This window comes from Ochotona curzoniae, unplaced genomic scaffold (assembly GCF_017591425.1).
Source record: "Ochotona curzoniae isolate NIBS_2020 unplaced genomic scaffold, NIBS_Ocur_1.0 scaffold_2453, whole genome shotgun sequence".
Taxonomy (NCBI): Eukaryota; Metazoa; Chordata; class Mammalia; order Lagomorpha; family Ochotonidae; genus Ochotona; species Ochotona curzoniae.
The window spans coordinates 27,950,736-27,978,315 of NW_024467094.1; the positions used below are offsets into that span (position 1 = coordinate 27,950,736).

Here is a 27,580-nt window from a genome sequence, read left to right on the forward strand (position 1 = left end):
GTGAGTCAGCAGATATAACAAGTCTGTCTCTTACTCTGCCTTTCAAATACGTTTTTTTTTTTTTTTAAATAAAGAAATATTTAAGGACTGAAGCCTTAGTACAGTAGCTTTAACTACTGCCTTCAGTGCCAGTATCCTGTATAGGTGTTGGTTTGAGTCCCAGCTGCTTTACTTCCAATATAGTTCCCTGCTAATGGTCTGGGAGAGCAGCAGAAGATGACCAATGTCCTTGGGCCTCTGCTCCCATTTGGGAGACCCAAAAGAAGCTCCTGGCTCCTGGTTTTGGCCTGGCCCAGCTCCAGCCATAGTGGCCATTTGGGGAGTGAACCAACAGAAGGAAACTGTCTCTCCATAAATTTGCCTGTCAAATAAAAATAAATAAATCTCTTTTTTAAAAAAAATTTATTTATTTTTATACTTGATCTTAGCCAAAAGGCCGAGAAGCAATGATTTATTTATTTTTAATTGGAAAGGTGGATATACAGAGAGGAGGAGAGACAGAGAGGAAGATTTTCTGTCTGATGGTTCACTCCCCAAGTGACCACAATGGCTGGAACTGAGCCAATCTGAAGCCAGGAGCCTCTTCCAGGTCTCTCACGTGGGTGCCAAGGCTTTGGGCCGTCCTCGACTGCCTTCCCAGGCCACAAGCAGGGAGCTGGATGGGAAATGGGGCCGCCGGGCTTAGAACTGGCACCCATTTGGGTTCCCAACGCATTCAAGGCAAGGACTTTAGCCGCTATGCTATCATCCCAAGCCCTAAATAAATCTTTTGAAAAAGATTTGCAAATGATGCCATTTTAATGGCACATCTCAACTCACCTGCGAGAAGCCACATTTCTTTTTGAAAAAGCAATATTTATTTTCATTTTACTTGAAAAGCAGAGACACAGAGAGATCTTTCATCTGCTAGCAAGTTCGCACCTCAAATGCCCTCAACCACCAGGGCTGGGCCAGACAAAGCCCAGGAGTCCAGCCTGCAACTTCAGCTGGGTTTGCCATGTGGGCAGCAAGAACTCTACCATTTGAGCCAGCACCTGCTGCCTTCCAGGGCATACATTAGCAGGAAGCTGGGTTAGAAGCAGAGCCAGGATTCCAGTATGGGATGAGGGAATCTCAAGAGGCATCTAAACCACCGTGCCAAAAGCCCAGTTCCTTGAAGCACTATGTCATTTCTTAGGACAGGACATGCATTTTTTTTTAGCACTCATGGAGACTACGGATGGAGCAGAGTGCTGAAAGGGGGCTCTGAAGCAGAGGGGGAGACCAATGATAGGGTCTGATTCAGCCCTGGGAAGGGCCTCCCGGTGCAGAACAACAAGACACCTGGAGCCACACAGTCCAAGAAGACAGGGCTCCCTTGTGGTCTGCAGCCAGGGGGCTGAAAGCTCCAGGCCCCACACACTGCCCCATTGTGCACCTGTCACGGGAGGGAATGCAGCCAAAGGTAAGGCAGGTGTTGCATCAGAGTGGTAAGCCCTGGGAATCGAATGTTAGGGGGCGGCAGGGGGACGGATCTGTTCCCTCCTCTGGAGAAACTTTGGCTGTCATTGGCCTTTCCAGCCAGGAGTGGGGGTGGGGGAGGGTGTTAAATAAGCTGAAGGAAACAAAGCAGGATTGCTGGAAAGAGAACAGGGGAAGTGTCCCCCCGCTCACACTCAAGCAGCTGAAGGGCAGGCAACAGCCTGCTGCAGGTGGAGTCTTCAGGCCCTGAGTGAGGGGATCCTGGAGGGTCCCAGGACACAGTAGCCCTTGTCATGGTGCCCAGCCTTCCCCTGCTGCTCCTAATGGGGCTGTCTGTGTGTGCTGTGGCAGGTGACGGTGGGGATGAACTGACCCTCGGCACTGAAGCAGGATCCTGGGTAACCGTGAACCTGCAGGTACTGTTGGGGGACGCTCTGCCCAGGGAAGGGGGTGGTCCCCACTGGAGGCGCTGCAGATCTCCTCCACAGCTGCCAGAAGGAAATGCCATTATTAGACTCACTCTGAGCACAGGGTCAAGCCACGTTAAGAGTAGCAAGAAGTGTGTGTGTTGAGGGGAGGGAGGTGAGACACCTGCTATGTTTCTGGCTCCACCACTTAACACTCTAAATATTAACTTATCTAAGCTCAACTTCCTTGGGGAGGGGACCACAAGATTTCCATTTCACAGAGAAGGGAACTGAGACACGGAGAGGTCATACTACTCATGTAAGGCTGCACAGCTTTCCAAACCACCATACGTTCCATCCAGGGTCTGCCTCTGTGCACCTGTGCCTCAGACAGCTTCCAGAATTTGCTCTCAAGGGCATCCACTTGGGGCAGAACTACTGGTTCACCTCATATGGGGGAGATTATCTTAGATTTCCTGACAGGGACTGATGTGTGGTTTCTTCTACTGACCTGAACCAAATCCAGTCGCTGGGGAGAGGCCTATAGCGAAAGACCCAGCACCCACAGCACCCCCATCCTGCCCTGGGTTACAAAGATGCTAGCTTAAGAGAGTTCCCCATCAGACACGGATCAACACCAGGCATAAACACAGAGCAAGAAGAGACTACCAGTCAGCAATGGGTGAAACCTGGCTCATTCCCTTGGACAGGGAACACATGGGGGCATGGTCCTAAGGCCATGTTGAGGCCCCCTGGAAGCTCTTAAAGATGGGACCACAGGAAGAACCAGGCATGGCCACTTCCTGTCTGATTGGTCTATTCAGAGTGTGTGTGCAGCTGGAAGGCAGCACACTGGGAGACCTGGGTTCGAGTCTCGCTTCTGCACTGCCTCCTGTTGCTTGCTGGACATCAGCTTCCTGGCCTGCAGATGCGGGCAGAGGAAAAGGACTCCCCATCCCCTCCAGGATTTTCTTAAGCTTTGATGAGGCTGTTGTTGCAATACACTCAGTAACTGTGGGCTAAGTTGTGGGCCAAATCTGTCCCCACCCATCAGACACATCATGCTGTAGCTGGGGCCAAGCTTTCCTCTCTCTTCCCTGTCATTTAATCTCCTGTTGCTTCCCAAGGTGGGAAGGGTGGGGACATGGGAGGGGACACTGGGTTAGAAGACAGGAGGGACTCACACCTTAACAAATATCAGGTTGCTAAGCATTTATACAAACGAAGTGTTGAGGTGACCGTTGAGGTGGGAGCGCCTTCCGGGATGGGGTGGTGGCCTTCCAGGCTCTCAAGGCTTCCTGCCCGCAGCCATCCTTGGAGCTGGGGGAAATGGGGGGTGAGGAGGGAGGGCTAGGGAGTGTTAGGGGATGACAGGAGTCCTTGCTGATGGCCTCTTAATGCCCAGCTCCATGTAGAAACCGTTGAATCCATAAACAGCCCTTCTCTCTGGCTTGCCTTTGAAGGCCGCCTTTTATTCAGGCAAAGTGGTTTTCATGGGCAGAAATGGGTCCAAATCTCCGCAGAGACTGTCCGTCCGGGTTTCTGGCCAGGCTGGAAGACTCCATCGGAGACAGCTTCCCCAGCCACTGACGCCCCAGGAAGGAAATAGACAGATTGGAAAGGACTGAATTAGTAAAAGGCTTAAGAAACAATCCACCCTGGGGCCGCAAAGGGGTTTCTATGGCTCCCACTCCCCAGGCTCCTGCTGGTCCCAAGAGCTCCAGGGGGCTCTGTAGGGATTGGCAGGGAAACAGGCCCTGACTCAAGTCCAGCACCCAGCCTGCTGGTGGGCAGCCTGCATTTACCAGGAAGGTTGAGCCTGTAGAAAGGCCTCATTCCCTGAAGCCTCAGGTTATGGTCAGGACAGAGGGCACAGATCAAGGTCTCAGGGCTAATGGGGGAATAAGACGCTCCATCTGCAGCCCTGTTCAGGATGTCTGCCCCACCTGCTTGATGGCTCTGCCAAGGGACAGCCATGGTCCTCTTGGGAGGTATAGATTCTAAGGTAGGGTGAATCAGGGCCCTTTGGGGAAGGCCTGGAATGATGGGGGAGCAGGGGTGGGGGCCCGGGAAGGGGCCAGTCCCACCCTGAGTGCCAGGGCTGCCCCTTCCTCGTCTACACCAGGAACGCTTCCCAAGCTGGAACAGAGTCTTGCACAAGGGCCAGACTGAGTGGGACTCAGCCACTGCCTGTGTGACTTCAGGCAAGTCTCAGCACCTCTTCACATCTCAGGTTTTGCATTTCCTACTTGTGATGGTGACTGTCAGGATTAAATGGGATTGGTGCTGTAACACAGTGGGTTAAGCTACTGCTTGGGATCCCCTATCAGTGTGTCTGTCTTGACTGTTTCACTTCTGACCCAGCTTTCTGTTGATCCCTGGAGGCAGCAGGTGATGGCTCAAGCAGTTGACCCCTTGCCCCCAGAGGGAAGATCCAGATGGAGTTTCAACCCTCTGGCTTAGCTTGGCTCTGCCCTGGTTATCATGAGTACTTGGGGAGTAAATTAGAAGAGGGAAGACTTCTATTTCTTTTTTAATTAATTAATTTATTTTTATTGGAAAGGCAGATATACAGAGAGGGGACAGAGAGGAAAATCTTCCATCTGATGATTCACTCCCCAAGCAGCTGTAATGATTGGAGCTGAGCTGATCCGAAGCCAGGAGCCTCTCCTGGGTCTCCCACATGGGTGCAGGGTCCCAAGGCTTTGGGCCGATCTCAGCTGCTTTCCCAGGCCACAAGCAGGGAGCTGGATGGGAAGAGGGGCTGCCAGGACATGAAATAGTGCCCAGCATGTGCAAGGCGAGGACTTTAGCTGCTAGGCTACCACGCTAGGCCCCAAATAAAATAAATCTTTAAAACACACACACACACACACACACACACACACAGTGACCATTGTAGCACTGAGACAATTACCTAATGACTGTGAGCTGCTGCCACTGAGATGGTGGCCACTCAAGCTTCCTTCTCTGTCTCCTTGCCCACCCCCTACTTCCCCAGGTAGGCGCTGTCGCCAGTATTCAGCTCCAGCTGCACGAGGTGAAGAGGGGCAAGGCCAGCCAGTTCTTCGGGCTGATGGGGAAGCGGGTGAAAGGTGAGTGATGGGAGGCAGGGGGCAGAAGCCCAGGGAGGAATGGTTTAGAAGATAGTATAGGAGCTGGGAGCAGTTACTCCAGCCCAGTAATAGGGGACACTCATGACACAGGGTACAGATGATTGTATAAATGAATGACCAGCCAATCAAAATGATTTGGGAAGTGCTGACAATTACAACAAGCAACAGCTGAAAACCAGAGCTGACCCCCCACATTATGGGAAGAATAGTGACCCCTGGGGCTCCCTGTGGAGGGTCAATGCTCTGCATCTGGCTGGTGCCCTTGTAGGTGCCTTGAAACCTGCATCCAGATGGGAGTAGCTGCCAGCCAAGCTTTTCTAGCCCATTCTGTTAGGCTTAACCAGAATTGCCGAGGTGAACCTGTTTCCCAAGGGCATTCATAACAAGGGAGCCCTGTCCTGCGGGGACAGCGAGCATGTCGTCTGTCATACAGCTGTCCTCACTGCTCTGTCAACATCAGATGTTTCAAGTGGTTATGCCCTATGTTGGCAAGGGGGTGACAAAATGGAACTCCTGTGCCTGGAGGACATGCTGGCACTATCCATCAGAGTTGGAAATGGGTGTGCCTTTTAACCCACTGTCTCATTTTAGGGAATCTATGAGATGTTTGTACAAAAGTACCAACATGGTTGTAATGGAAAACACTTGGAAATAACATAATGAGGAGGCAGAGAAGGGATGTCCGGCCAGCATTGTGGCACGGTGGATTCAGCCATGGCTTCCCAAACTAGCATCCTATATTGGAGTGCAGGTCTGAATCCCAGTTATTCCATTTCCATTCTGGATTCCTGCTAATGTTTCTGGGAAAGCAGCAGATGATGACCAAGATCCTTGGGCCAATGCCACCCTTGGAGCAAAATGGTGAAACTCCTGGCTCTGGCCTGTTGCAGCCATGTGGGAAATGAAAGAGTGAACAGATTATAGCCCTCTTTCTCTCAATTCCACCATCCTTCCCTCCCTCATCACTCTGCCTTTCAAATAAATAAACCTTAAAAAAAAAAAAGTATGGATAGGGGGTGAAGTGGATGCTGTAGCACAGCAAATTAAGCCACCGGTTGCAATGCCCACATCTTGTACTGGGTTGTTGGTTCAAGTCCTGGCTACTCTGCTTCCAATCCGGCTTCCTTCTTTTGTCCCTGAAAAATTGTGGCTGGTGGCCCAAGTACCTGGGTTCCTGTTACCCTTGTAGATGACCCAGATGAGGTCTCAGGCTCCTGGCTTTGACCTGGCCTGACTCTTGAAGGCATCTGTAAAGTGAACCCAGAACTTTCTCTTCTTGTCCCTCTGCCTTTCAGATATATAAATGTTCTTTTAAAAATATTTAAATGTGTGAGGTATAGCCATAACTTTTGTGGATAAGGCAGATCTGTGGGAATATATGGAAAGAACTCCATAAAACATGCTTAAGCAGAACGACATGCCCGAGTTGAACCTACTTGTTTTCAAAAAACTAGACTCACACATTTATGCAAATGCACAGGGAAAGTATAAACAGTGGTTATATCTGGGACAGGAAGTAAAGATGAGGAAGAGAGTGAGGAGGGATTTTAATTTTATTGTACAAACTCTGCATATTTTTTTTATAGTGGGCATGCATTCAAAGACTGCATTTGTAATATAAAAAATATGCACTTAAAAATAGAAAAAACCAACTTGTGACCAAACACTTTTGGCATCAGTTTCCTCTCCTACAAAACAAGGTCTAGACTGGCCCATTTCCAAGTGAAACAAATCCAACAATCCAGGAGGAGCAGGGGATGGAAGGCTAAGAGAAATATTTTAAAATTTATTCATTCATTTATTTGATAGAATAAGATAGGCAGAGAACTCCCATCCACTGGTTACTCCCCCACATGCCCATGGCAGCCAGGGTTGGGCGAGGCTGAAGCTGGGAGCTGGGAACTGTGTTCAGGTCTCCTCTATGGATGGCAGGGTCCCAACTCCTGGAGACATTAACTTCTGCCTCGCAGAGTGTGCACTAGCAGGAAGCTGGAATTAGGACCAGCACTAACCCTGACCCTCAGGTCTGGGTTGAGGGTGTCTTCACCTACACCTGCCCCCAAGAACTCCTTTGTAGCCCTTGCTATGCTCACACAGGACTATATTGCCGTAACATCCTCCTTATCATCAGCAGGGGAACTAAGGCTCAGATAAGTCAAGTACTTTTCCCAAGGATGCCCAGCTGGTGCCAATGATTCCTGGGTCAGTGTCTTTCCCAGCACTCTGCACTGTCTCCTTTGGGGCATGTCCCTACTGCCACATGATGACCACCGAGGGACTAACATGCCTCTGAAGGCCCCCAAGGTGCCTAGCCAGAACCCTGAGCCTTTCCCACCTCCCCATGTCCCCTTGGAAGCCCACACTCCTCTTTGCTCCTTTCTCCTTCCCCAGGAATACATCCAATTCAGTCATGGAGAACAACTGCTCAGTTTGCCCAGATCTTCCCCTCAGCATGTCCTGGAAAGGTGGAGGTCTGTGATCTCGACCACTAACTAGTCAGGGAGGAGGGGCAGGCATGTGGCTTGGCCGGGCTTTCTGATGGTTTCCTCACAAGGGAGGTCCCTGCATGCCCAGAGTGGTTGTTGGGATGGGAGGAGACAGGGATGGGCGAGTCTCACTTTGCTAGAGTTGCAAAATTTTTTCAGCCCCATACTGAAAAAAAACTAATCAAGCCCTCAAAACTTCAGCCCCTTCCACCCAGACGGCTCTTCCAACCACAGAGCTAACAGGCCTGGCCTGCTTAGAACCTTCCGGTGAAAAGGGAGAAACAGGCTTGAAATTAACCAATCTCACTATGCTTTCATGGTCAAGTCCATCAGTGCCCTAATAGGTGCAGTCCTCCCTGTCAGGTCTCCTGTCCTGCCTGCCAGCTCAATGGGGCTCACCCCCTTGGCCCAGGGCGCTGTGCTCTCCTTGGCACAACATGCCCTCAAACCTCCCCGTGGGCAGGGGAGTCTCTACACCCTGGCCTATGAGAAGTGCCCACTGGGTATCTGAAGAAGGGAAGAAGGCATGATAGAAGGAACTGATGACTGTAATCAGTGTGGGAACCAAACCAGGACGTCTTCTTAAGTTCCAGGAGGACTCAGAAGTGGCCCTTCAATAAGGCCTTAGCTCTGCCCTTGTTCCTGACGTTTCCCAAGACAGCCGACCCCTGATGCCATGTTCTCTCTCTTCTTTCTCCCTTGCCAGGATATCAGACGGGACAGATGGTTCAGGGCAGGAGAGGATTATCCACAAAAGGTAGGTGGAAGCTTCCAGTGGGTGGCAAGAGCATTAGGAGAGTGGCCAGACACGTTGTTGCCATTCCTCTGGGGGGAAGAGAAGACAGGGAGGAAACTGGGAAAGTAGGAGAGGGGAGATGGGGCAGGAAGCTAGGTAGGCAGGCTCCCCACAAGCCATCAGGCAGTCAGGCAAGGCACTGGGAAGTGGTCACTGCGGTGGCCACTCCTTCCCATCCCCCCTCCCATCAGCCCCAGGCACACTGTGACCCCAGTACCCCTCCGCAAATGAATGGAGCATGCTCTTATTCTCTTACTGTGAAGGTCTGGTCATTAACTATTAGTGAGCTCCCATCAAATGAGTGCCCATCACTCCGGGAGGACCAGCACCCTCAGCAGACACCTTCTGGCAGGAGCCTTACCTCATATAGCTCCCAAGGCAAGAAAGCAGAGAAGTGAAACAGGATGGTCCCAGTTCAGTGAGACAAGCAGTGGGTGCCCCAGCTGGGCAGGTGTCAAACAAAGCCCAGTAGGCCTTCCTTGGTGTCTAAGGTCTCTCCTCATCCTCCCTTCCAAGGGCTGCAGACTCCTGGGACCCTCCCTGGCTCCCCTGGTGGAAGGCACACCTCCTCATTCCAACGTTGGCTCCTGGACTAAAGATTTTCCCTGTTTTTGTTTTGTTTGGGATCTATTTATTCGAAAGGCAGAGTGAGAGAAAAACCCTTGAGGTTCACTCCCCAAATGGCCATGACAGTTGGGGCTGGGCTGGACTGCAGTTGGGAGCCTGGAGCTCTATGCCTGACCTCCCATGTGGGCAGCAGGGACTCATGTACTTGAGCCATCATCTGCTGCTTCCCAGGAGCACTGGCAGAGAGCTGCACCAGAAGTGGAGTAGGTGGGACACCAACTTGGCCCTCCCATCTAGGCTATATGGGGATCTCCCAGTAGTGGTTTAGCTCACTGCACCACAGTGCCCACCCTATTTCCCCAGATTTTCATTTTCAGTATTTGAATCACTGTATTTAGAGGGTCATAGAAATTACCCCAATACTAAATAGAAATAAATGCCCCTATGTGCGTGTGGTGGGCAAGAAGCTTAGAGACCAGCATTTGAGGTTGGCACTGTGGCAAAGCCACTTATTGTACCAGCAACCCATTTTCAAGTCCCCCTGCTCCACCTACCTGATACAGCTACCTACTAATGCTCCTGAGAAAGCAGTGGATGATGGGCCAAGTCCTTGGGTCCCTGCCACACAATGTAGGAGACACAGATGGAATTCCAAGCTCATGGTTTTGAACCCAGGGATGAAAGCTCTCCCTCTCTCTGCCTTTCAAATTAAAACAAACAAAAGTTTAAGTCATTTTTCAGAGATGGAAAAAAACTTGCCAAGTGTCAACAGTGAGTTAACAACTGAGCCAGGACTGAGTCTCACTTGTCCCCTGGAGGCCCCCCCCCCATCCCCCTTGGGAAGTATTCCGACAGAGCACTGAGCTTTGGCTCCACCCCCATTGTAGAAGTGCCTGCAAATGAGTGATGGCAGGGCAGCAGATGAGCCTGCAGTCCCAGTGCCTTAGGCAGGGAACCAGGACCCCCAAAATGGAGACCTCCCCTAACCACCATCACATCCAGAATTCTCCCCAGGCAGCGCGGATGTGGACCAACGTTCCGAGTGAGAGCCACTCACGCGTGCTTCCACAGGATGCCTGTCCCTTGGCACTCCCTGGATGTTACCACAGACCAGCCCAAGGCCAGCTCTTGTCCATAATGGGGCATTCCTGTGAGGCCCATGCTGACATTGCGGGGTTTCTTCCAGAACTCTGGGTGTCCAGCAGCAGTCGGGCCTCATTGAGCTGCTTCTCTCCCTGGAGAGATGAAGGGACCCTGCCCTCCCTCGCCCTCAGCTCCCTGTACAACAGCTACAAGTCTGTGCACTCTACCCTCATGCCGGGCACACTGTGGGGGCTCAATAAACGAATGACCAACAAATGGCTTCTTCTCTGGCACGGGGCTGAGGGCAGGATGAACTGGGCTCTGGCACCCTGTCCAGGAGTCTTCCTGGCAGGTGGCAGGCCAAGAGACCCTTTCGGAATTTCAGAAAGATTGCATAGCCCTCTTGCACAGGTGACAGATGGGCTTGGGACGGGTGAGAACGAGAGGTGTCCATGGGGCATCATGGAAACAGGAAAGGCATCATGAGGCAGGCGGGGGGTGGGAAGACTGTGGGAAGGGATTTGAGAGCGAGGGGTCCTCTCATTTAGGATCCTATGCTACCCAGTCCACAGAGTGACACTCTCCCTCCCATCATAAGCTCAAGGCTGAGCTTCAAAAGCATGCACCTCCTGACTGAGGAGCAGAATGGCCCCCAATTTCAGGGGCTCTTCGTCTTGAGGGGTTGACCATTAGTCCGGTCCTAGTTTATGAGCAGGTGGGGCACAGAGGGATGCTGAGGACACATATCAACCAGCATGAACTAAACCATTGAGGCAAACTAAGGAGTTGAGCTGGGAGGTGTGCAGGCAGCATCAACAATACAGCAGATTCATTCACTGGGCATTCAGCTGCTTGGTGTCCTGCTATCCACAAAGGAGGAAAACTGAGTCGTTTCTCAGGGCCATTGTGGCATGGGGCAGGGAGCCAGGCTGCTGGGGGTAGGGGAGGGCAGGCATGGTAGAGTGGGCAGGATCCTCTTCTGGGGATAGGGAGGCGTCAGTGGCTGCAGAGACTACAAGGGAGAGGCCAGTGGGGCAGTACAGCAGGAAGACCCTGTCTTCTTGGCCTTGGCTGATGAGCATCTTGAATCCCAAATCAACCTTGGACCTGACTGCTTCATTTCCCACGGCTTGCCAGCATACCCAGATAACTGTGGGGTATGGAGAATGCATGCCTCCTCCTCCTCAGAGTCTGATCCTGTTGCCTCAGTTTCCCAGTCAAGTACTTGTGATGCCCGTCGTCCTCTCCTTGTGACATACCAGGCAACCCCATGTCTACCTCCCCACTACCCAGGAAGTGGTTCTCCACAATAATGCAGCTCAAAGAACCAGCAAAGGGGGCTACACACTTCACTCTGTGGACGCAGTTCAGGACACTTGGGAGATGAAGTCTGCCACTTAGGTGAGGTTCCTCCTCATGCTGGCACTTCACTAGGTGCTCTGTTGGGCCGATGAGAACCAAGCATGCCATTGGCATCTGCCCTAGAGGACTGCACTGCCTTACACGGATGCCCCGCTGACATTCACCCAGGGCAAAGCCCACTGCCTGCTCTCCAGCTGATCTGCTTCAAACCCATAACAGCCACCCAGTTTCTGTACTTCTATACTATTCTAGCAAGGGGGCAACTTTTCTCTTAGTGCTGTCCAGTCCAGGAACCGCTCCTCTCTGCTGCCTTCTTGGTGTTCTCCAAATGCTTAGCACATTTCTCTACCAGCAGTTAGTATCTGTTACACTGTAGATGCTGAAATGAACAATTTATCTCCACAATGCAGGGTCTCTCAAGGCTAGGAATCACATCTTACCTTCGTACTCTCAGCTCCAACAACAGGGCCCGGCACACTGGAGGACCCTGCAGTGTTCTGGTGGAATGAGTCCTATGTCCTGTCCTCAATGACTATCTCTAGGAAATCATGAAGATGCCTAACTAAATGCAAGTACCCTGGAAAAGTCAGGGTAGCTCCCACTTACTGAGTATGTAGTTCTCAACAACATGTCTTAACACTGAGGACCCTAAGCTCTCATCATCATCTGCACCTCTGCAAATGGTACCTCCATATACCCAGATTTCAAAACAACCACCTAGGAGTTCCACTCAGCTCCTTGCCATTTTCATCATCACCATTAACTCCCTGCCCTGGACATTCTAATCATCTAGGGAGGCAACTGGCAGACAGATCTATCTCTGTCTCCGTCTCCTTATATCTCTGTAACTATGTTAAGTAAAGTAAATAAAATTAAGGAAAAAGTTACAATTCTCTAGGTTGGCAGGACTGAGCCAAATGGTTCAGCTTCCGGTGGTAGCAGCAGGAGGCTGTTTGGCTGGGCCTAAAGCACTATGGCCTTCTTACACATTGTTGTTGTGTAATGAACTTCTCTCATTGTTGTTTTCAAGATTTATTTTTATTGCAACGTCGGATATAGAGATGAAGATGTTCTATCCAATGATTCACTCCCCAAGTGACCACAACGGCCAGTGCTGCACCAATCCAAAGCCAGGAGCCAGGAACTTCTTCCAGGTCTCCAATGTGGGTGCAGGGTCCCAAGGCTTTGGGCCGTCCGCCACTGCTTTCCCAGGCCACAAGCAGGCAGCTGGATGGGAAGTGGGGCTGCTGGGATTAGAACCGGCACCCATATGGGATCCCAGTGCGTTCAAGGTGAGGACTTAAGCCACTAGGCCACCATGTCGGGCCCTCTCTCATCGTTCTTTAGTTTAGCTCAAGTTCCAGTTTGGAAACATGTCAGTTCCTTTCCAATAGTGAGACTGTCACTTCTGTAACTCTCAGTCAGCCTACAAGTGCAGCTTGCACTCAAGAGTGTTCCCAGGGCTGAGCTCCACCGCTGCTGCCATCTTCAATCTACCACACCTCTGTGTCTGTGAGTGTACAGGCTTCTGATCACTGTAAGACAGAGTAGCAATAAGACGTATCCAGGACAAAAAAAGTTTGTGGGAAAGGGCCTGGTGCAATAGCCTAGTGGCTAAAGTCCTCACCTTGTACACTCTGGGATCCCATAAGGGTGCCGGTTTGTATCCTAGATGCTCCACTTCCCTTCCAGCTCCCTGCTTGTGGCCTGGGAAGATGCTAGAGGATGGGCCAAAGCCTTGGAACCCTGCACCTGCATGGAAAACCCAGAAGTTCCTGGATTCTGATCAGCTCTGGCTGTTGTGGCCACTTGGGAAGTGAACCAGCAGATGGAAAATCTTTTTCTCTGCCTTTCCTTCTCTCTGTAAATCTAACTTTCCAAAAAACAAACATAAGTACCATCTTGCCATGTAAAGGGAATACTGTAGTTTTTAAAGAATGACTATGAGCGGGCATCTAGCCTAGCAGTTAACAAACTCACACCCCACACTGCAGTACCTGGGTACAGTTCCTAGTTCCAGACTCTAAACTCTTGCCAATGCAGATATTGGCAGCAGCAATTGAAAGTAGTTGGGTTCCTATTATCCATACAAGAGGCCTGGATTATATTTCCAGCTCTGGTCTCAACCTCCTGAATAGGTAGTAATGGTGGCCCAAGCCCTTGGGTACTTGTTATCCATGTGGGAGGCATGGAAGAAGTTTCTGGCTCCCAGTTTTGATTAATTCAGTTCTTATTGTTGCAGCCATTTGGGAAGTAAACCAATAGACAGAAGACATCTGCCTTTTGGGGCCCAGCATAGTAGACTAGTGGCTACATGTGCCGGGATCCCATATGGCTACCAGTTCTTATCTTACCAATTGCTCCACTTCCCTTCCAGTTCTCTCCTTGTGGCCTGGGAAAGCAGTAGAGGATGGCCCAAGGCATTGGGACCCTGCACATGTGTAGAAGATCCAGCAGTGGCTTCTGGCTTCAGATCAGCTCAGTTTTGGCTGTTGCAACCACTTGGGGAATGAGCCAGCAGACAGAAATTCTGTAAATCTGCTTTTCAAAAAAAGAAAAAAAAATCAGCACGCCAGGTAACCACCAGATCTCCTGGTAGCATCAAAGATATAATGTTTAGACTCCATTGGAAAAGCAGATTTTTAGAGGAGAGACAGGAAGGTCGTCCATCCTCTGGTTCACTCTCCAGATGACCACAATGACTGGACTGAGCTGATCCAAAGCCAGGAGCTTCTTGTTAGTTTGCCTTGCGGGCACAGGTCATCCTCTACTGCTTTCCCAGGATGCAACCAGGGAGCAGGATGGGAAGTGGGCCAGCTGGGACATGAACTGGCACCGATGAGATGCCTGGTGGAGGATCAGCCAGTTGAGCCAATGTGCAAGCCCCAGCATTTGTTAAATTCTGTTATCACCTAGCACCAAGACCTCTACTTACTTTACATACTCTAGGAGAAAAATGTGCTGCCTGCCTTACACTAGAGACAGAGCTCACTCAACAGCCTGCTCCTCAACAGGAAGTAACGCTCAAGTAAAGTACGCCTTTTGTTTCTTGTTGAGAACTATGGCCTCAATTGGCTGCTTCCAGGCTCAACTAAAATCAGTTTCTTTGAATCTTTTCCTTCATTCTCCTAGCAATGTAAATCACATAGAAACATGTATATCTGTTTTTTTTTTAAAAAAAAAAAAAAAAAGCTTAACTACCAGGAAGGCTGATTAACCCCTGCAGCACAACAGTTGAAGCACAAGGTAAAGAGGCTGGGAGCTTCAACTTAGAGCCAGCTTGGGCAGAACAGAATGCGATTTCTGGCTTGCCCTAGGTTCCAGATTATTCTGCAGCACTGCTGGGAAGACCTGCCGCACAGCGCTAAGAAATGGGTCAGCTGAGAGTAAACATGGCAGGGGTCCAGTGCTGAGCACACGTGAGGCCATTAGCACGCGCATGCGTCTCCTCCAGAGGTGTGGCCACAGGACAGGCTTGAAGTTAGATGAGGACTAACTGCAGGCTTGTGCTCCTCCAAGGCAGGCAGCCAAGCAGCCCAAGCTTCTTTCACGCAAATAACAAAATGTTCAAGAAGCTTGAGAGCTTCCCTTGCTGTTGCCAAAGGAAACGAATGTTGTCTCCATATGTGTAAGGGCTACAACCTAGAGAAATCTTTTATTCTAAATATATTATTACAGCCCTATAAAGAAGGATCCTTGGTCTATCTACTGTGATAGACACCACTGCTGCCCACAATGAGCAAAACCAGCAGACATATGTGAGTGCTCACTCTCCCCTTTTCTGCCCTGGAGACTCAGCAACTTCCAGAAACACATTCCCCTCAACTTGGCACAGTCAATTATTAGCGGTGCCGCTGCTCGCACCGATGCTTGGAAGAGGGACATGCCTGTGCCTGCGTTCCTCAAGTTACTACTGACTGTACGCGCATCTAATCTAACTTCTTACTGTTTCCAATGCCCCTCCAAAACCAGAAGAAAATGAAATCAATATAGGAATGAGTGGAACTGACTGGTCAAGGATATGTATACCTATCAATTTGAATACAAAGTAGGCAAACTGAATCTGTTCCAGCAACTTGACAAGTTCGAAGTTAGCACTCCTTCTAGCAGACAGCCTGCATGACAGTGGAAAACAATTCCACAGCCACAAACCACATCCCTCAACGGTTTGCTGCTAGAGAAAACAAACCCCAGGTAGATTTACTGTTAACAGCAGGTCAACGACACTGTTTTCATACATAAATGAGAGCCCTGGATGAAACAAGACTTGAGCAGAGAACATGCTTTATTGAAGAGTAGATATAGAAGAGCACATTCTACCACAAGTGGGGAAGGGTTTAGCGGCTGTAAAAGGCCTTCCTTTACCCCTTAAGAAAACCCCTAGTGAAGTTGCTTTTGGATAAATTTTAACAGTGACACTGAAACTGGAGGGGAACTGCCACTGAACATGCTTAAAATTAGCTCCCCTGACCCACAGTGAATATAAGTAGTGTACAGAGATGACAAGAGAAAGGCACAAATGACCATCGTCGGGATTGTGGTGAAGGCGCCACATGAAGACAGCAGTGTTGTAGGAGACCAAGCTGGGCAGGGTGACATGTCAAGACATCAAAAACTGCTCCAAGATAGCAGGTTATAACGGGCCAGAGGGAAATTAGAGGGAGCATCTCTTCCTTTACTTGCACAACACCAGAAATAGGAGACCAGAGAGTAGAAGTTGGCAAATCCCAGAAAGGAAGCAGGGGAAGGCCAGGGTTAGGAGGAAGGGCTCCTGGAGGGGCAGAACACTTTTGTCCTAGCAGGAGGGTGAGGCACAGCTGAAAAGAGAAGCAGACCTTGGCGGGGGTGGCCATTCTGCCTTGCTGAGTCACAGGCTGAGACTCAGAAGTCATTTTCAGTCACTTTCAAATTCTCTCCCAAGATGTTTGGGATAAAATCCGAGCAACTCATGTAAAAGTATAGGTGCACAGTACCATGTACTGTTGGAACAAGTGAAAAGGCTTTTACAGTAAAATCAATGAGCTAACATGTTGCATGAAGAGAGAACTGTTATTTTGGCACCTGCAAACGTAAAGGACAAGGGAGTTAAAAAAAAAACTGACTACCGGGCACTTTTTGGTGAAGCAAAAAGAAGTTTCCATTCCTATCCACCAAGCCACTGTCCATTGCCTACAGGTAAACTCAAATCAAAATACACAATCACTCCCTCTTAATTCTTCCTTCCATCTCAAGATGGATTCTGTGATGTTACTGAAACTCTTCAGAACTATGTGGCTCTGGTCAGCTCCACTGATCAAAAGCACATCTTTGAATAAAAAAGAAAAAAAAAAATAAAGCAATATGAAATCCAAAGTGATGAATCCCTCCCAGTGCGTGTTCACACACACACACACACACACACACACACACACACACACACACACACACTCTCACAAGTGCTACCTCTTCCCTGCCCCTGCACAAAACACTTGCATCAGGAGGAACTGGAAGGGTCCTGGTGGCAGCAACCGTATTTGGAGGTCTGGTGACCAGGTGGCAAGAAGCACTAGTACAAAGTTCAGAAGACACAACACAACCTCATGGGGCTAGAGGACATGAGGAGAGAACCAGTGACTGGACAGGTACAGTACCATAACAGAACTCCTTGGGTCAGTGCTATGAGGGTTCTGCATCGAGTCGGAAGCAGAGCCCTGCCAGGCAACCTCACTGAGGCCGAAACAACAGTTCCTCAGAACCAGCGTCTGCAGTGTACACAAGGGGCGGAGCCAGGACAGTCCTGAGGGGGATGGCCTTCCCAAAGGATACTGTACTTGCCAATCACAAGAACAACAGAAATGACAGACAGATCCCTAGGGTATGGATTCCTACTGCTTGGGGTTCGCTGGCTCGGAATGACAGGTCACTTTAAGTGCCTTTTGGAGGGGTCCATTTTAAGCAGCTTGGATCCATGGTTTTATTGGAGTTGGACCGTTTGGCCTCTTTGGCTATCCATTCGTCAATCAGGTCCTAGGGAGAACAATGGGGAAAAGTATTACACACCTTCAACTAAAACATTTTTAGATTCCGAGAAGACTATCAATCAAGAAGGAAAGGGTTAACATTAAAAGTAATAAAGAGATAGCATTTGTTCAGAGAATTTAAACCCACTTCCACATACGTGCCCTAGAGTTGACAAAACTGCCTTTACAGATGGGCAATTTTCTTCAGTCTAAGAAAATTAAATGGTAATCATGCTGTGCAACCCAAAGCTGCTTAACTCTGTCCTCCACATTTCAAAGAGCTTACCAAAAGCTTCTGAAAAGGATAAGAGAGGCGATAAGCATCCTAACGGGGGCAATAACAAGAGCCCCGCCAGCTAAAGAAATGAACCCCAGGAAGAGGTGTGAATGGTCAAATAAAGCTCTGCACTTGGTTCAGCTAAGCCGCAAGGAGCAATCAATCAGCTGATAAAAAACAAAAACTTACCTGTCTCTTTAAAACTAAATGTTTTCCTTTCCAATACTTGAGCATCTGAAGGGCTTGCAGAGTGCTGACGATGTCGACAGGATTCACAGCCGTCTCCTGACTAATTTCTGCAATGGAAGAGCGAGTGAGAACCTGCCCAGAGCACAGGCCCGACACCTCTCAACTGCAGTCTCCTGTCCCGTAGCGGAAAGCAAGTGGTTTGAACCTTCGATACTCAACACAAACTGTTCAGAAATAATTCACAGACCAGTTGCATGATCCATGCAGCAAGAAGCTACTCTAGACCAATCAGAAATCGAGGCCAAATATATACCAAACTAAACTCTTCTACCCTTGTATAAATACACAAGGATGTTTTCTTAGTAGCTATTGCATGTGGCAAGATTGGAAGAATTTTTTTTTCTTCTTGACTTTTTAACATAAGCAACATCAAACTGCAGCGACAAACTCATTCACTCCTGGGGCTCAGAAGCTCCCAAGACCCATGAATACACCTGCCGTAAGGGGTACATTGCAGCATTTCTCTTGGCAGGTTACAAAGCATCAACAGGGCCAGGTGAAAAGCTACAAGAGTCAGGTAACAGCCATTCCAGTCAAAAACCAACCTTTGATAGAAATCTCTTTGCCTTGGAAATTATGCAGGTAACGGAGAAGCACTTCCTTCCAGTAGCTGCGATAGCTGATGAGTCCCAGATCTGAGAGTGGGCGTTCTGGGGAGCCAACTTTTTCCTCTACTTTGGAAAGCAAATAACCTGCAAAAGAGCCAATAGGTACTTTTTTCCTCACAACTCGGTAACACAGCAAAGAACAGCGTGGACACCCAGAAGGGTGTGATCCTGCTTGGCAACGGCAGGTAAAGCGATAGCCATTCAGCGGAATACGATCTGCGTGGCTCTCTCATACAATACTCTGTCATTGTACAGAGGAAAGAAATTGTACAGGGGAAAGAAATTCTCTCCAGAGGGCCTTACCAGAAACTGTAATAACAAGGTCTTCAGAAGGTGCTGGAATGGGGTAAATAGGAAGCCATGTTATCATAGAGCTTATTTTTTCTAAGTTTTGAATTTTAACAGATTTTCTGAGTATCACCTATGAAGTACTAAAGGATGTTAAGAAATTTGAAGTCATCTCTAGTTACAACATCTACACATCTAAATAGTCAAGGTTTACAAAATTACGTAAGAAATATAAATCAACACCATGGGGAAGCATTCAGCAAAATTCATCTCTTGGGAAAACTCAACAACTAGCCAGTTTTTCAGTAACAACAAAGACAGCTATAAGGAAACAAAGAATTAAATGGAAACTGATTAAAAAAAAAGAATTACAACTCATATCTACAAATCCTAGCATCAGTTTTACTTAGATCTGAGTATAAATGACTTTAAAAAAATTTTTAAAAACAGGGAATTGCTTTTTTTTGGGGGGGAGGGGGTATACGTGTGTCTCTTTCAAGACATGATAAACCTATCTTTTGCAGATATTGAAATAACTGAAGGTGAAAATTTAAGTAAGATTGGTTTAAAAATGATAACTACTGAAGTTGTGCAAAAGGTACAGGGGAATTTATTATATTCTACCTCTGTGTCTGTTAGACAATATCCATAATTAAAGTTTATGAAAAAAGCTGTTGCCTATGCAAAAACATAAGAGTCCACTCTCAGTAAATTATGTACTTCCTGATTCATCTTCCTTGGTGGCTTAAAAAATGGAAGAGGGGAGGGGCTTGTACAGTGGCACAGAATGCTCATTCTCAGCATGTAATGCTGACAGCCCATATGGCACTGGTCAAGTCCCGGATGCCACACTCTGGTCCCAGCTCCCTGCTAATAGCCTGGGAAAGCAGTGGAAGTTGGTCCAAGTCCTTGGGGCCTCTGCACCAACATGGGAAACCCAGATGAAGCTCTGGACATTGAACCAGCAGATGGAAGATCTCTGCTTCTCTTTCTCTCTGTGTAACATTACCTTTCAAATAAATAGACCTTAAAAAAAAAAAAAATAGCCACCTGCCAAAGTAGCAGATGATGCCAGCATGCAGGTCACCCAGGAAAGACCAAGATGGAGTTTCTGGCTCCTGGCTTCCCACTGGCTTCGTCCCGGCCAGTTGAAGGCTTTTGGGGACTGAATAGATTTCAGTCATTTTGCCTCTCAAAGAAATAGATACATCTTCAAAAAAGGCACAGAAGGCTAATTTTAATCTTCATTAGAGTTAAGTCATATGGTAGAGGGGACAATGAATAAGACACAGCACATTGTCTTCATTCACCATGGCTGTGTTCCATGGTCCCTGAAAACACCGAACCACCAGAAGAAACCCAGGACTGGAGTCCTTTGAGTCTGAACACATACTCACCAATCAGAACATACATCCTCTTATTTGATGTTATTTCTGTTCAAAACATGTGATACAGATATATAAGTTGATTTAGTTAATCCTGAATTCTTGACCAACAACACTGTAACTCATAACTGACCAGGCTAAGGTATATCAGCCTTTTGGCGCTGAGGAATACTAGGCAGCAATCCAGCACTACGCTAAAGGGCCATTTAAAGCACCATCAGCAAGCACACACGTACAGACAAATGGGACTAACAGCTAAGAGGTACCTGTTCGTGGCATAAAAGCATCCTGAGCTCAGCTAGAATACACATGCACCCAGTGACTCTGATTTCTCCTGGTGTGTTTGAAACCACTGACTTTGGGGTCACAAATTCATCGAGTAGGCAGATTTGCAAATAGAATCCTTGGTTAACAAGGACAATGTGTGCTACTCTGAGGTCTATCGACTGCCCTTCAACAGTGAAATCCCTAACATCAAGGAACAGATTTGTAGCCCTATGCATGGATGTGCCCTAAGTTTCAAACCAGGATAATCCTAAAGCGCTTACTTTTTCATCCTCTCCATCTCTTCTTAAGTACCCACTCAGGTTTCTGCATTGAGTATTCAACATGTATTAGGTGGACTGATGGTGTTCAGATTTTCCCCATTTATTCACTCACTTCCCAAGTATCAATGAACTTGCCCTACATACCAGTAATTGCAGGGGACACAGGATAGACAACCAGTCAGCATGCATGAGATTCTTGCCTTATGGAGCTTACAACTTAGCAGTTTCACTTACTGAAATCAATGAGCATCTTGCCATAGCCCTGTCTCATGTACTGAGGCATGGTCAGGATACAGGACACATTGTAGTTGAGGAATGAATTCTTTTCCTAAAATCAAGAGCAAAAAGATAAGCAGGTTCTAAAATCTGGAAGCAAAGGTTTCAGCACCCCCACGGTGGCTACAAACCAAATGGCTAACTAATGCTGGGGAGTGGCTGTCAGGCTAACAGCTGTCACACCCTCGATGATGGCAAAGTTATTAACCCCAAGTTCTTCCCAGCTCTGAAACCTCTGGTCTCATTTTAAGGGGTTACCCCTGGTGTCATCTCAGTCACAGAGCAGGACAACAGGGTTCCAACTGCAGGGTCAGTATATGGGAGTTCCTGAAGAGCAGTTAAAAAACAAAACAAAACAAAACACTGCTTAATGGTAGAGAAATGAAGGAAACAAAATGGTAAATTCTCATTCTGGAAGGGGGACCTAAACAACTAAATTATCTAGTGTACAGTTTCATTTATATTAAAAAGTCTTAAGCCAAATCTGACCTTTGATCTATAAAGGCAGAGTGGTGTTATGCCAGGAAGGACCATGCTAGGAGCCTGGCTAAAGAACCAGACAAAAGGAATGCATTCCTGGCTTTAAGCTAATGACACAGAGAAGGGTAAAACCATGAGTCAGCTTGTCTGTACAAAGTGGACTTGTGGGACAGCAGGGAAGGCCCTGGTCAGTTAATTAATAGGCAATTCCAGGAGTCAACATTGTGGCATGGTGGATTAAGCCACCGCCTGCAACACTGGCATCCCATTTGAGTTTCAGCTGCTCTACTTCCAATTCAGCTCTCTACTAATGGGCTGGGAGGGCAGTATAGGATGTCCCCAATGTTTGAGCCCCTGCCACAAATGTGGGAGACCCTGGCTTTACCTTGGCCCGGGCCTGGACTCTTTGGGAAGTGAACCAGTGCATCAAAGATTATTCTATGTTTCCCTAACTCTTCCCTGCAAATAAATACTACATATTTGTCTTTTTAATAGGCAACTGCAATCCACAAGTCCAAAAGCAAATAAGCCACAAGCTTTTAATAAAGAAACTGCACATTTTCATTAAATAACTCACACATGGGCTTCCCTACCCTCTTGTAAAGAAAGACTGTCATGTCATCATTGCTTTCAGTTCCACTTTTCCAGTTCATAATTTGAGCCCCCGAATGCCAACATTAATCACCCTTCTCCAGCCATTAGGTTTTTAATCTCCAGATGCTGCTAACCTTGGAAAAATAGCCAATCAGGTGACAGCCAGTGCTATCCGCTTCCGTCATCACATAGAACAGGAAGGGTTCCACATCATAATACAAGGTCTTGTGGTCCAGAAAAAGCTTGGCCAACAGGCACAGGTTTTGGCAGTAGATCTGGAAGCAGAGAAACAGAGTTCACATGTGGGTCAGTGAGTTCTAAACTTATCAGATAAAGGCCTAACTTCAGGATTATAGCATTATTGTTCAGGAGACAGAGCTCTCCTATTGCCAAAAAGACAATTTTACGTAAAGCTTTTTGTAAAGCTGTGATGCGGACAAAGGCCAGAGGCCTGTGAGGGCACACACTGCCATTGCTCGTTCTTGGGCCAGCACCTCTCACCTTGTTTTTCTTGCCATCCACTTCAAACACAGAGATTGAGCCTTTGCGATAGATCTCATCACCTGGTGGGTGTTTCCACACACACTTGGCCTGCAAGAGAATGGAGTTCAAACAGCAATCAAAGCCTCTCTGACCAAACTGCCTTGTACAAGAAGAAAGAACTCAGGGGTCAAACGTGGTTAATGAACTGAGGGGAAGCTGGACACATTCATCCAGCAAAAGGGACATTTTTTTCCTCCAGTAAAACAAATAAAGGCTTTGAAAGTCAAATATGTATTTATGACATTGTTACAGCAGTTTAGAACAAGTTTTCTGGATTATATTCCGGCATTGCTTCAGTCCAAGAGATTAAAATCACACACTACATAAAAGCCAGATAAAAAAGAATACCCTTGCTTATAAAATGGCACACACCAACAGGAAATTCTTAAGCAGCTTATTTCCGGCAGCTTAGTTAGTTGCTAAGTGCTTTATTTTCACCTTTCCCAGTAACTTCTCATTATCACCTAGGCTTTAGGGTCTTCTTTTCAAATTAGAAAAACTACCACACTGATAAAATCCGTGCTCCACTACACTTCAAACGTGTTTCCCTCATTATACAAAACCGAAAGTCTCACAAAGTCTCAGTGGCAAAAGAGAAGCCTGAGGGGTACTTGGCCACCAGGGGGCAGAAGGCACCACCTTTACCTATTACTACTGTTAACACAGCCAGTCACCCAGCAAGGTTAAAGGGTAACAACTATTAAAGTTCTTTTACACAAACACATTTAAAAATATTGTTTTAGAAGTATACGCACACAGAATAGAATATTTTTCTATTAAACCAATTTCTTACAGTGCTTTTGGTCAACTTGGGAATCATACTCTAAATTTGTCAGTATACATTCAAATATTTATTAATTGAAATTGCTTCAAGAAAAGTTCCACAGGGCTGGTACTGTGGTTTGTATAACAGGTAAAGCAAAGCAACTGACTGCAATGCAAGCATTCCTTGTGGGTGCTGGTTTGTGTCCAGGCTGCTGCACTTCTGATATGATGGCATGGGAAAAGCAGTAGAGGACGGCCCAAATGTTTGGGCTCCAGCCACCCATGTGGGAGACCCAGAGGAAGCTCCTGGCTTCAGCCTGACCCAGCTCTGCAAGTTAAAACACCTCTTGCTTACTCTCTCTGTAACTCTTTGAAACAAACAAAATGAATTTTTTTTTTAATGCAAACAGCAAACAGAGTTTATTGCACCAGCAAGCTGGGGTCAGATTGCACTTGGGGCACACAGGCCAGCCAAGCCGGCGGACAGACCCAGAACAGCCCAAGACAGAAGCTTATATAGGTCCTTTTGGGCTGGGAAATACATCAAAAGTAACAACCTTATACATGTTAATTTTTATGGCCTTTAGGCACAGGGCAAAATGAAATTTAAAAATACAATATTTTAAAAAGGAAGTTCCACCTATAGCTTGTTGCTATCTCTTGCCCCACCACCACCACACACACTCACGCCGGCTCTTTTACAATACTCAAACTAATGCAACAATGATTTACTTAGAACAGAAGCAAAGATTTCAGTTACACTAAAAGCAATGGGAATCGGACTACACATGGATTGAAACAAGCAGTATTTCCTGAAATTTGATTTTTATAACTCATATAATCCAGCTATTTAATACTCAGATTTATCTTTCCCGATGGTCTATTATCTGCAACAATGCCCTGTCCTCCTGACACCATTATTTTTACCCTCTAGTATTCCAATCAGTCCTCACCCATCACCTTCTCCTCCCACCCCATTATTCTATTCCCACACAAGGCAGAGCTGTTAGAAGCTGGAGCTTTAATTCAAGGGAGCAGTTCTGGGGCACAACTCTGCAAATCATGTGCTCCAAAACTGGGAACAGAAGAAGCAGAATCACCAAGCTGGGGAAAAGCATATATCAGAAACACCAGGAAGCCTGGTTTGGGCATGTTTAGCATATAGAAATCCTGCAGCAAACAATGGAAGGGGAAGGAAGATACTGTAAAAGGTCTCAGAGTGAAAATGAGATCCATTGGCTCCTCTGCCTTGTCCACAGCACAAATGCCCTTTAAGATGAAGTTGTTTAAAGCTACAAAAAAAATTCTAGTAAACACACCAGGCAATAATAAAACCAGAGGTTGAGACTATGACTCAACATGTTAAATCACACTTGAAATGTTGGCATGTCATGTGTCCTGGCTGCTCTGCTTCTGCTCAACCTCCCTGCTAATGTGCACCATGAAAGCAGCAGGTGGCGGCACCTGTCACCCATGTATGATGTCAGCATAGATTTCCTGGCTTCAGCTATTGTTGTAGCTATTTGGGAGAGTGAAACAGACCATGCTAGACTGATTTCTCTCTCCCTCTTTCTGTTGCTCTACCCCTCAAATAGATACATTTAAAAAAATTAAATCAGAAAGCATTAAACAGCTGTAGGAGGAGGCATCAAAAGACCCACTCTATCAATGGTATGATCCGTCACAGGCAGATCTCTCTTAAATCAATATTCATTTCCTGAGCAGCCACTGCCTGCATAAGCAGCCACAGATACCAAGGTCAGCCAGGCTGTCCGGATGCCAAGTGAAGACACACAGAAACTGTGGGCAGAGGTAATCCAGATTCCAAGGAGGAAATGGCTAAAAGGGCATAAGGATAGAAGACAGGGAGACACATGACAGGATGTGGTTAAGAGCTGTCAACTACACCCTCTGGGTGCCACCAGATACCTGCCATGCCACAGACTGCAAGGCCCAGCACTATGGCAACATCTTGCAGCTTAGTTCACAGAGTTGTTGCTTGCAATGCAGTTATCCCATATGGGCACCAGATGAATCCTGACTGCTAGTTCCCTGAAAATGTGCCTGGGAAAAGTAGAAGATGGACCACATATTTGGGCCCCTTCTACCTTACTAGAAAACCAGGAAGCTCTTGGCTCCTGGCTTCAGTCTGGCTCAGCCTCAGCTGTCAGGAGAGTGAAACAGCAGAGGAAAGCTCTATGTCTTTCTCTCAGTAACTCTTTCAAATAAATATTACACCTTAAAAATATAGAAAAACAAAAAGAAGCCCTGAAATGTGGCTTTCAATTTCTTATCCCTTTGTCTCACTGCTTGTGGACCACTTAGCTGGCTGGACAGACGTCATCTCTCGAGCAAAATCCGGAGAGCCTAAAGTGCGTGGCCTTCATGGGCAAGGCAGAACCCAAGGCAACTTACCATGTGTCGGCGAAGTATCGTTTGGCTCTTCATATATTTTAGACAGAATTCACACATGTAGAGCCGTCCCAGCCTTGCGTATTCCTCAGGATAGGGAGAATGGTACCAAGTATCAAGCTCATAGCGGCCAAAAGCAATTGTTTTAATCATGTTGTTCCCCTCTGTGATTTGACCTTGAAGCCTTAACTTCTCCTATTACCAAGAAGACACAAAAGAGGACTTGATCGTCTTTATTTTTAAAAGCCTAAACTTGTGTGTGTGCGCCACGTCCCAGGCAACGGAGATCAGATTTTATCCACGAGAAACTTACATCAAGGAGGACTACGTAAGCATGGAAAACCAGGCAGGCTTTAGAGCCAAGGCACTCTTTATTCCGCCCAGAGCACAGATCTCAATAAAGTGGCTTCTCTACTCCCTATCCCACTCTGAGCCTCATCTGAGCGAGTCTTTGGCAACAATTTTTCTCTGCCAAACCAAATGACAAGGGTAATCTGGCAGATACACAAATTCCTGCCAAACCAACCGATAAATATAATCTGCCACAGATAGGGACTCTCCACCCCTACAAAGTGTAACAGTGAAGAGAAGAGATCAGAATGTGCCCTACTTATCTGCAGAAGCTCTTACCCAGCAGTGTGAATCTCTGTGAGACAAACCCACAATGTCCACTTTCAAACTAAGTAATAAACCTTTTATTTTTTAAAAAATGTGTTGTGGCACTGGAGTTGATGATTTAATTCTGGAACTCTGAAAAGCAGAAAATGTTTGATTTCTCTCTTTACAGGCTGCAGGAGGAATTTGTAACGCTGGCTAAGAAGTTCACCAATCCAAAAAAAAATGGCAGCAGCCACAGCCTATACTAACCAACAAACTCTGCTTCTTTACAAGTTTTCAATCCCAAGCAGAAGGGGCAAGTGCTGTGGCTTAGCAAGTTAAGCAGCTGCCAGTATCCTCCACAGAAATGCTGGTTTTTGAGTCTTGGCTGCTCAGCTTCTGACATAGTTCCCTTCGAATGCTCCTAGGAAAGTCAATAGAAACTTGTCTAAGTCACCGAGTTTCTGCCACCCAAGTGGGAATTCTGAGAGCTCCTGGCTGCAAGGTGGCCCAGCTCGGGCCACTGCATCCATTAGGGCGGTCAATCAGTGGATAGCTCTGTCTTTCAAACAACTCACAAAAAAAAAAAAAAAAAAAAAAAGAAAGAAAGGCAGTAAGGGGTGAGGGTTAGGAGATACACTTTTAGCACAGTTTCCCCCGAAAAGGGGAGCTCTTTAGCTGGGTGTGGAAGCCCCCCAAGATGGTGATCACTCAGGCCAGAGACTCAGAAACGTCAACTATCCAACTGAAACAAAGGAGTACCTCCGGCTTTATCCAGTCTTCCACCTCCAGCTAAACTGGAACTTCCAGTTGAGACAGACAGGAAGGCAAAACTGTAGAGTAGGAGGAAGGGAGTTGGTGACTAGTTTTAAATAACAATGGGAAGGACATTGTCAAGATTAGCATAGCTGTCGGTGGAGGGGAAAGGAATCAAGCTGGGTCTTCTAACTCCCAACTGCTGACCATTTTTTCTTAACTGGCTGTTACCAAAGCCCTTCCAGGGGTTCTTGGCTCGGCAGTTTTCACTCACCAAATCCTCTGAAGCTCGGGCTTGGGCTCTTCGGAAGAGATCCAAATCATACTCGCTGGTCAGGTGTTCTAGAAGCGGTTCCCGAGAGCTCCCATAGGTCTGCCTGTGCTCCTACGAAAAAAACCAGAGTGTGATACTCTCTGCTTATAAAAACAACATTTCAACCCCTGCCAATCACGATCTATTAATTTAGTGTGTATGTGGTCGGTATTACACACATACTTCATCAGGTTAATGCCAGAAGATCCTGC

At 47.4% G+C, this 27,580-nt stretch overlaps 2 protein-coding genes and 1 pseudogene across 12 annotated transcripts in view; 1 reads left to right on the forward strand and 2 right to left on the reverse strand.

The window, feature by feature from the left end:
* Positions 1-312: 312 nt before the first annotated feature.
* LOC121170613 lies at positions 313-448 on the reverse strand (annotated as a pseudogene).
* Positions 449-1,754: 1,306 nt separating this feature from the next.
* Positions 1,755-8,549, forward strand: TAC4 (tachykinin precursor 4). The gene is made up of 4 exons (XM_041000968.1): positions 1,755-1,877; positions 4,870-4,963; positions 8,177-8,227; positions 8,530-8,549. Exons 1-4 carry the CDS (start codon positions 1,755-1,757, stop codon positions 8,547-8,549), a joined length of 288 nt encoding a protein of 95 aa, XP_040856902.1.
* A 6,996-nt stretch (positions 8,550-15,545) lies between these two features.
* KAT7 (lysine acetyltransferase 7) overlaps positions 15,546-27,580 on the reverse strand; it is a 33,545-nt gene continuing 21,510 nt past the window's right edge. For all 11 annotated transcript variants that reach the window (XM_041001769.1, XM_041001768.1, XM_041001767.1 and 8 more), the window contains 8 exons: positions 27,330-27,440; positions 25,706-25,897; positions 22,484-22,573; positions 22,117-22,257; positions 20,867-20,960; positions 18,349-18,495; positions 17,744-17,850; positions 15,546-17,284 (listed from right to left, as the gene is read on the reverse strand). In XM_041001769.1, the coding sequence (XP_040857703.1) occupies positions 17,183-17,284; positions 17,744-17,850; positions 18,349-18,495; positions 20,867-20,960; positions 22,117-22,257; positions 22,484-22,573; positions 25,706-25,897; positions 27,330-27,440 (984 nt within the window). In that variant the 3' untranslated portion in view covers positions 15,546-17,182. The remainder of the gene's footprint in view (positions 17,285-17,743; positions 17,851-18,348; positions 18,496-20,866; positions 20,961-22,116; positions 22,258-22,483; positions 22,574-25,705; positions 25,898-27,329; positions 27,441-27,580) is intronic.